Consider the following 9,249-nt stretch of genomic DNA (forward strand, 5'->3'; position numbering starts at 1 on the left):
TAGTATTTATTTTTTATAAATTTTAAACCCTAATTCCAAAACCCCACCCCTTAACTCTAAACCCTAAGGTTTGGATTAATTAACTCAAGGGTATAAATATATATTTACCTCTTTAATGAAACCTATTTTTGTGACTTTGAGCCTTGAGTGCTACTTTGGGAACAAAACTTCGTTTAGTGCTATTCTAGTCTTTTTCTCTTTATAAAACTACAATATCATCATTTGTCGCAAGTTTCATTTTATTTAGCTGTACTCTTTACATCAGCAAGAGAAAAATTGTATTAAACTTGTCAAAGGTGTGGTGAAAGTGTGGGACTGAGGAAATATATATAGCTCACATGTATATTTGTCTTTAAAGTAGAGAAATTATAAAAACCAATTTTTAAAAATGTTATTTTTTAAACAAAAACATTTCTACTATAAATATACAAAATATCATATATATATATATATATATATAAGAAAATAACATTCATCTATATTTATATTAATAAACAACATATATTTGAGAGATTTTTTTCTTTATTATATAGTTTGTACATTAAATAACACAACTTGTGTAACTAGGCATGGACATTATGGAGCTTAGTTGGTTTCAGTTTAGTTGATTTGGACGTTGAGATTTTGATGTTATGCTTATAAGTTTCATTCATGTTTTACTAAATATTAAATATTATTAGGTCGGGTTCGCTTCGATTTCTTCTGGATTCGGTTCGGGTCAGATTTTAACCAATGTATAAAATCGTCCAAATCTAATCATTCACAAATCTAATTAAAAATTGTTAAATGATCTAAACTAACTAATATGTTTAAAATAAAAAAAAATAAAAACAAATTAAAAAATTCTTTAGAATGTCATAAAATATCTAAATTATCTTAGTATATATATAAATATTAACATATTTAACTAATTTCATATATTTTCATATTTTCTAAACCCTAAAATACTAAGCTCACAAGTCCCGTTCAGATATTTTTGTATAGCGATACAGATTCGATTTCAGCTTTTTTAGTTTGGGTTTTGGTAGATACTTCGACGTGGGGTAAAAAAACTTATGAGCAAGGGAATGAAACTAATTTTTCCCAAGAAAATATACAAGCTCAGAATGGACCTGAATATACATACCCCGGCCCATAAAAAGGCCCATCATATCTACGCCACTTGGCGAGAAACAAATTACATAAGAGAAACAAAGCCCTTTCATAAAACTCATCATCACTCTCACCTTATCCTTCCCCTTCCTCCTCCGGCGAGTATCCAAAAATGGCGTCGACGGTGGGAGTTCCATCACTTTACCAAGTCCCCCACCTCGAAACCTCAAAACCCACTTCCCAAAAGAGGTCCTGTTTCTCACCTCTCTCTCTAGACAACCCTTTCTTCTCCTCCCATCTCTCTTCGAACAACTCGTCTCATCCACTCCTCTTCCGCCGTCGCAACTCCCAACTCCGTTCTCAGCGAAGAAGCCTTCAAAAGCCTCGGCCTTTCCGACAACGGCTCAGAAGAAGACGATGGTGAAGAGCTCGCTATCTCGAAACTCGGCTTGCCTCAGCGTCTCGGCGAGTCTCTCGAGAAGCGTGGTATCACTCACCTCTTCCCGATTCAGGTTTTAAAGTCTCATCCTTTTCACTCTGAAAACTCTTAAAGTCTTGTCCTTTATCTGTATTATTGACATACTGTTTTTGTGTTGTGTCTGAAGAGGGCTGTGCTGGTTCCTGCGCTGCAAGGACGAGACATCATAGCTCGTGCTAAGACGGGAACTGGGAAGACTTTAGCTTTCGGTATCCCTATCATCAAACGCCTCACTGAACAAGCTGGAGACTACTCTGCTTTCAGGTCTTTTTTTGTTAGCTTTACATTCATTTTGTTTACTCAAATGTTCAAGATATTGTTAAGCTGTAACTAGTAGCTCTATAGAGGATTAGTGACTAGACGATAATATTGATATATTTTACAATTATATTAGATATTTTAGTTTTTTTGTGTCTAATTATAAAGTTATTGTGATGAATTATAAAAATTAGATATACAAAAAAATAGACAAATTTATGATCTGCATTAACAATTTAACATTATTGTTTGATTAAACAAATTTAGACCAATTTTAACCGATTTAAAATGTTTAAATCGATTTAACCAATTATTTTTTATCTAGTTTACATTTTATTAGATATTTTAGTTGTTTGTGTCTAATTGTAAAATTATTTTGACGAATTATAAAAATTAGATTAAAAAAATATTAGACAAATTTATGGATTTACACTAACATTATTACTTGATTAAACTAATTTAGACCGATTTTAATTGATTTTAAACAAATTAAACTGATTTGAATCACATAAATTGGATTTTAAGAAAATGGCTTTGCTAGCTTGTGCGGCTGCCTAGACCGATTTTTAGAACATTGGTTTACATTGATGGTTTTCTAAATGTTTGGTTTTCTCTTTTATGAGTAGGAAGTCTGGTCGTCTTCCTAAGTTCCTTGTCCTTGCACCTACACGAGAACTAGCCAAGCAAGTAGAGAAGGAGATCAAGGAGTCTGCGCCTTATCTAAGCACCGTTTGTGTATACGGTGGTGTCTCCTACACCATCCAGCAGAGTGCTCTCACTCGTGGTGTTGATGTTGTTGTTGGAACTCCCGGAAGAATCATTGACTTGATAGAAGGAAGAAGCCTCAAGCTAGGTGAAGTTGAGTACTTGGTGCTTGATGAAGCTGACCAGATGCTTGCCGTTGGGTTTGAGGAGGCTGTGGAGTCGATTCTCGAGAATCTACCGCAGAAGAGACAAAGCATGCTGTTCTCAGCAACTATGCCTGCTTGGGTGAAGAAGTTGGCTAGGAAGTATCTTGACAGTCCATTGAATATTGATCTGGTTGGAGACCAAGATGAGAAGCTCGCTGAGGGGATCAAACTTTATGCAATCTCGGCTACGTCGACATCAAAGCGCACTATTCTTAGCGACCTTATAACAGTATGACTCAGCTTATAGTTTGCTATTTCCTTAAACATGGTTGATGATTGGTTGGTGTCTTTTAGGCTTTCGGGTTCGGTTAGTTCGGGTAGTTCGGTTAATTCGGTTTGACATAAATCTTACCGAATTAACCCAAAATAAAGTTTGGTTTGGTATTTGGTTTGTTCGGTTTTTGAAAATCCTAGTTTTTGATTTTGGTTAGATTTTAGTTCAAATTTGTTAAAATTTCGGATAAGTTCGGTTCAAATTTGGTTAGTTCGGTTCAGATTTGGTTAGTTCGGTACAAAATTTGGTTAGTTTGGTTCTGGTTTTTGGTTTGGTTCGGTTTAAAATCCCATGCCTAGTGTCTTTAGTTCTATACTGATTTGTTCTATTTTCAAAAACTTGAAGGTGTATGCAAAGGGTGGCAAGACGATTGTGTTCACCCAAACAAAGAGAGATGCAGATGAGGTCTCTCTAGCGTTATCAAACAGTATAGCTTCCGAGGCACTTCACGGAGATATCTCTCAGCATCAAAGAGAGAGAACACTCAACGGTTTTCGCCAAGGGAAGTTCACGGTTCTAGTTGCTACTGATGTTGCATCTCGTGGACTTGACATCCCCAATGTAGATCTAGTAAGTTTTCAATATGAAGCTATACATAGTAAGTCTTCTTTGTTCTGACGTTTCTCTTCTACAGGTTATCCACTATGAACTTCCTAATGACCCAGAGACCTTTGTGCACCGTTCTGGACGTACCGGGCGTGCAGGAAAAGAAGGCTCTGCGATTCTAATGCACTCTAGTAGTCAGAAGAGAACCGTGAGGTCTCTGGAGCGTGATGTAGGCTGCAGATTTGAGTTTATTAGCCCACCAACAGTTGGAGATGTCTTGGAAGCGTCAGCAGACCAAGTGGTGTCTACTCTAAATGGTGTTCATCCTGAGTCTATAAAGTTTTTCTCAGCAACTGCTCAGAAACTACATGAGGAGAAAGGAACTGATGCTTTAGCTGCAGCTCTGGCTCACCTCAGCGGTTTCTCTCAGCCACCTTCATCTAGATCTCTCCTCAGTCATGAACAGGTTTGATCCTCATTCATACTTTTTGAGTACTTCTTGAGAGTCCTGTAAACATTCAACATCCACTGCAGGGATGGGTGACTCTGCAATTGATAAGAGATTCAACAAACTCCAGAGGCTTCTTGTCAGAGAGGTCTGTCACTGGTTTCTCTCAGATGTTTACGGTCCAGCTGCGGATGAAGTTGGAAAAATCTTCTTGATTGCAGATGAGAGGGTTAGTAACATTGAAATGATCATTACATCAGCAGTTTTTTTTTTTTTCAAAATTGTAGTCTTATAGAGATCTCTGATTCTGCTAATATATTATCAGGTGCAAGGAGCTGTTTTTGATCTACCAGAGGACATAGCGAAAGATCTACTGGAGAAAGAGATGCCAGAAGGAAACAGTGTCTCCATGATAACAAAGGTATTCACTCTTTTGCTACAAACATAACAAATTCACAATAAGACCCTTTTTGACTAACAACACTTGACATCTTTTGGGTTTTATTGTAGTTGCCTCCGCTGCAAGACGATGGACCGTCTAGTGATAACTATGGACGGTTCTCTAGCAGAGACAGGATGCCTAGAGGAGGAGGAGGAGGTTCTAGAGGGTCAAGATTTGGAGGTAGAGGAGGCTCTTCACGAGGGCGTGATAGTTGGGGAGGTGATAGTGACAGAAGAAGTAGAAGCAGTGGTGGTGGAGGAAGCAGCTGGTCCCGTGGTGGTGGTAGTTCTAGAGGAAGTTCTGATGATTGGTTGATTGGTGGTGGTAGTGACAGAAGATCATCAAGCAGGAGAGCTCCTTCCCGGGAAAGGTTAGTTTTCTTTAAAGCTTCAAACAAATCTAAGTTAAAATCTTCACACTTGCCCGCATCAACTGATTGATTGATGTATGTGAATTAGGAGTTTTGGAGGTGCTTGCTTTAATTGTGGAAGTTCAGGACACAGGGCAGCTGATTGTCCTGACAAGAGAGGGTTTTAAAGTGTTCTTAGTTAATGGTGTCTGCTCTTGAGAGAGAGAGAGGAAGGGGTCCTTGTCCTTTTTGGTGTTCTTAAGACGAGTCCTTTAGTTCTTGCTTCAACCGTTTGTTTCAGACGGTAGAGAGTGCAATCACTGAGGGTGTATACTTCACACAAGGTCTAACTACAAGCATAGTGCAATGTGCATAAAGTAAGCAGGGGGGAAGGTTTTCCTCACTTGGCATTTTCAGAGATTGCTTCAGAAACATGGCAAAGCTGATGGATGTTTTAATAATAGGTTATTATAATGATCAGATTCCATGTTTCTAATTTTGTATTTGTGATCACATTTGTATTTCTATGTCCTTATAATAGAAAATCAAGTTTGAATTGACTTGTCACACAAGTATCAGATACATAATCATAGTTTATAATAATTCTCAATTTTTTTTTTCTTTTGATAAACACAGAAGATATCTTTACCAGTTAGCTCGATAAATATTAGAGGCAAAAATCACAGATAAAAGAAATAAGATCAAACGGTGGAGGAAGGTGATGATGGAGATGTTGTTGGTTTAGCAAGTCGTCGTGGGAGACCACATTTTGGCAAACATTTTTGGTAACAAGGCTTGTTTTGTTTGCCACATCTAATGGAACAGACTCTGAAGCAAAAGAATCTTGAATCTTCTGTTGGCTTGATATCATCACCATCATCAACATCAACATTCATTCCATTGCATGCTTGTAAAACAAATCCCATCATTATCAATGCCATGACCATATACACCTTTCCTGCCATTTTCCTCTTACAAGTTTTTTTCTGTTCAAAACAAAACTCTAGGACTTGTATTTGTTGTATGAGATGTGTAGATTGGTGATGGAGAGGGAGGCGTTTATATAATGAGTTTTTGCCTCTATATATAGTATATTTGTTGTTTCTGTTTGTGATTTTTGTCTGGCTTGACATGAATAGGATTTGCTAACTGTTGTTTGAACTGCATTCTTGTTATTTCATTTTATTGTTATGTCATTTGGTGATTTGGAAAAATATGAAAACATGCGATGTACAATTTTCTAGTATTGATTCTTTTAATGAACAAGAGATCATTGTTGTCTCATAGATTTTAATAAAATTCAAATCAAACAAAAATGTACAGTTATTTAATTAATGACTCTACAATGAGCAACAGCGGAACCAAACTTTACATATTAATACTGAACATCAATTGGTTGAATTGACTAAGCCGATCTTTCCATCACAATTTCATCATCTCATTAGCAAGATGGGACTCTCCAAAACTCTAAAATTCAGTGTTATTATATTCTATATTTGTTAATCATACTTACGAGATTATTATTTGGTTTTATTCAATCAACATTTTCCATATCTAATTAGAATCCAGTACTATTTAGAACATTTTTGAATACATAATCATTTGAAAAATTCCAATAAATTTCACAGTAAATTACTAAAATAATATTTTTTATGATTTGATGAGTTATACAAACTAGCTGTGAAAAAAGTTAACATAAAGAGAAATTAATATAGTATATAAAAAATCCCATGATTTCAAGTTTATGAAATAAGAGAAAGCCAATCGCACAATTCCAGCCTATAATAAATATTTTATAATTTGACTAAAATTATAGATATAATCATATAAGAATAAAAATAAAATATTATGTTTATTATATAGCTCATTTCGTATCTGTTTGAATGTTTCTATATTAAATTTATTAGCTGATATGTACATTCAGTTAATTATGATCAGTGTTATGTATGTTACAATAGTTATATGTGAATCGTAATCACGTGTGTTTTGACCCATGTTTGAAAACACGGTAAAATTGGCGGCGACTAACCGTGGCGAATTTAATTAAATCTAAAATAAAAAGTAAGTATAAACTAATTAACATCACTTACCAAATAGTCTAAATAATATTACAAATAATAGTTTATGGTAACTAATTGTAAAAATTATACACTACAAGAAAACAGCGACATACTGAGGGAAAAATCGTCGGTATGTCGTCGGAATAACGCTATTCCGACGACATACCGACGAAAAAAGTCCTCGGAAATAACTCCTCGGAATTTCATTTTTCCTCGGAAATTCCTCGGAAATTTCCGACGGAATTCCGAGGAATGAATTTCCGAGGAAATTCCGAGGAACACAAGTTCGTCGGAATTTCCTCGGAATATTCCGAGGAAGATGTCGTCGGAATATCCCGAGGGATACACTTCCTCGGAATATTTCCAAAATTAAAAAAAAAATATAATTTATTTTTTTAAATTGAAATTCGAAAATATAAAATTAAAATTAAAATAGAAAACATATTTAAAAAACAAAAAAAATAAAATATTTTTATAAATAAAAAATGTTTTATAAATACAAAATTAGTTATAATAAATATAATATTTTATAATATGAAATCATCTTTTTATAAATACAAAATAGTTTTTATAATACAAAAAAAAATAAAATAGTTTTTATAAATAAAAAATGTTTTATAAATACAAAATTAGTTATAATAAATATAAATATTTTTATTAATATGAAATCATCTTTTTATAAATACAAAATAGTTTTTATAAATACAAAAATAATAAAATAGTGTTTATAAATCAAAAAAATGTTTTATAAATACAAAATTAGTTTTAATAAATATAAATATTTTATAAATATGAAATCATCTTTTTATAAATACAAAATAGTTTTTATAAATACAAAAAATAATAAAATAGTGTTTATAAAAAACAAATGTTTTATAAATACAAAATTAGTTTTAATAATATAAAATAGTATAAAAATTAAAAAAATAGTTAAAGAAATCGCAAAAACAGTAATAAATACAAAAAATAGTTTTAAAAATATTTAAAATGTTAAATAATTACAAAAAATAGTTTTCATAATATTAAAAATGTTTAATAAATATAGAAATTTATATTTTATATATAAAATACATAAAACGTTTTATAACCACAAAAAAATGATTTTAAATATTATATATATGATTTTAATCTTAAAAAAGTTTTATAGATTTTAAAAATGTTTAATAAATATATAAATGAATTTAAAATGCAAAAAATAGATTTTATATACAAAAAACGTTTTCAATATATATATATAATTACAAATTCGATTTTTATAAAACCACAAAATTAATAAAAACAAAAAAAAAAAATTCAAATCAAGTGAAATACATAATCAAACTCGATTTTACACAAATCTACCATTCACCCTAACAAAATCTATAAATCTCATTCCAAAATCATCAAATCTACTTAAAAACCATACAAATCTAACCTAAAAGAGTGGGATAGGGTTCATACATGAGGATTAGGGTGGAAATCGCGAGGGAGAAGAGAGAAAGCGCCGTAAATCGCAAGGGAGAAGAGAGGAGTCGACGAAATCGCAGGGGAAAGAGAGAGTGCGGCGGAGAGAAATGGGGAAGAAGGTCGGGCTCGACCTAATAAAATTGAGGGATCCGACGGAAATATCCGTCGGAATTTCCTCGGAAAATATTTACTATATCCGTCGGAATTTCCTCGGAAATCATTAATTCATTTTCGCGAAATTTGGCGGCTTGGTTTACCCGGTTAAATGAAAATATTCGAGGAGGAACCAGGTTTCCTCGGAATTTCCTCGGAATTTACCGAGGAAATTCTGAGGAACCAGGGTTGGGGTTCAAAACATCGATTATTTTCGCCGTATTTCATTTCTTATACAATTATAATGCATACCATTGAGGATTTTTGTATAGATGATCATAAACCATGAATAACAAAATTTCAAAAATAATTGTAAGTATTCCCTTTACCGTTTGTTAAAGTGTATAAGTGTTTCTCTTATGTTGTGTGGTTTTCGTTCATGCAATCGTAAAATAAAAGTGTTGTTATTGGGTAAAACACCAAAGTTTGACTTCATAATCTGGTTAAGACACTTAATGAAGGTTATATACGTGTATTCAATCCGTAAAACGTTGTTTTCGGTTTAAAACCCCAAGTTCCTCGGAATTTCCTCGGAATTTTCCGAGGGAATTGAGGAAAACTCTATCGTCGTCGGAATTTCCTCGGAAAATTCCGAGGAAATTCCGAGGAAAAGGAATGTATAATCAAATCCCTAAATCGACAAGATCTATTCGAGGAAATTCCGAGGAAAAACTTTCTGCCCTCGAATTTTTAAAATAACCCCAACGGCTCTCCAACGGCTCTCTAACGTCTAAATTTCCTCGGAATTCATCAGTTTTTTTCGAGGACTATACTATTTTTCCTCGGTATTCC

The 9,249-nt window shown here is 33.5% G+C and overlaps 1 protein-coding gene and 1 pseudogene across 1 annotated transcript; one reads left to right on the forward strand and one right to left on the reverse strand.

The window, feature by feature from the left end:
* The first annotated feature begins 1,232 nt into the window (after positions 1 to 1,232).
* On the forward strand, positions 1,233 to 5,358 carry LOC125601117 (annotated as a pseudogene).
* Positions 5,359 to 5,499: 141 nt separating this feature from the next.
* On the reverse strand, positions 5,500 to 6,599 carry LOC125601115. Its single transcript, XM_048773488.1, has one exon. It carries the CDS (start codon positions 5,929 to 5,931, stop codon positions 5,500 to 5,502), a length of 432 nt encoding a protein of 143 aa, XP_048629445.1. The 5' UTR covers positions 5,932 to 6,599.
* Positions 6,600 to 9,249: the final 2,650 nt, after the last annotated feature.

Source organism: Brassica napus, unplaced genomic scaffold (genome assembly GCF_020379485.1).
Source record: "Brassica napus cultivar Da-Ae unplaced genomic scaffold, Da-Ae ScsIHWf_2447;HRSCAF=3160, whole genome shotgun sequence".
Classification (NCBI taxonomy): Eukaryota; Viridiplantae; Streptophyta; class Magnoliopsida; order Brassicales; family Brassicaceae; genus Brassica; species Brassica napus.

What these genes read in the sequence shown, in the direction of transcription:
- LOC125601115 (XM_048773488.1), bottom strand. Translation starts at nt 5,931, where the DNA reads ATGTCAAGCCAGACAAAAATCACAAACAGAAACAACAAATATACTATA.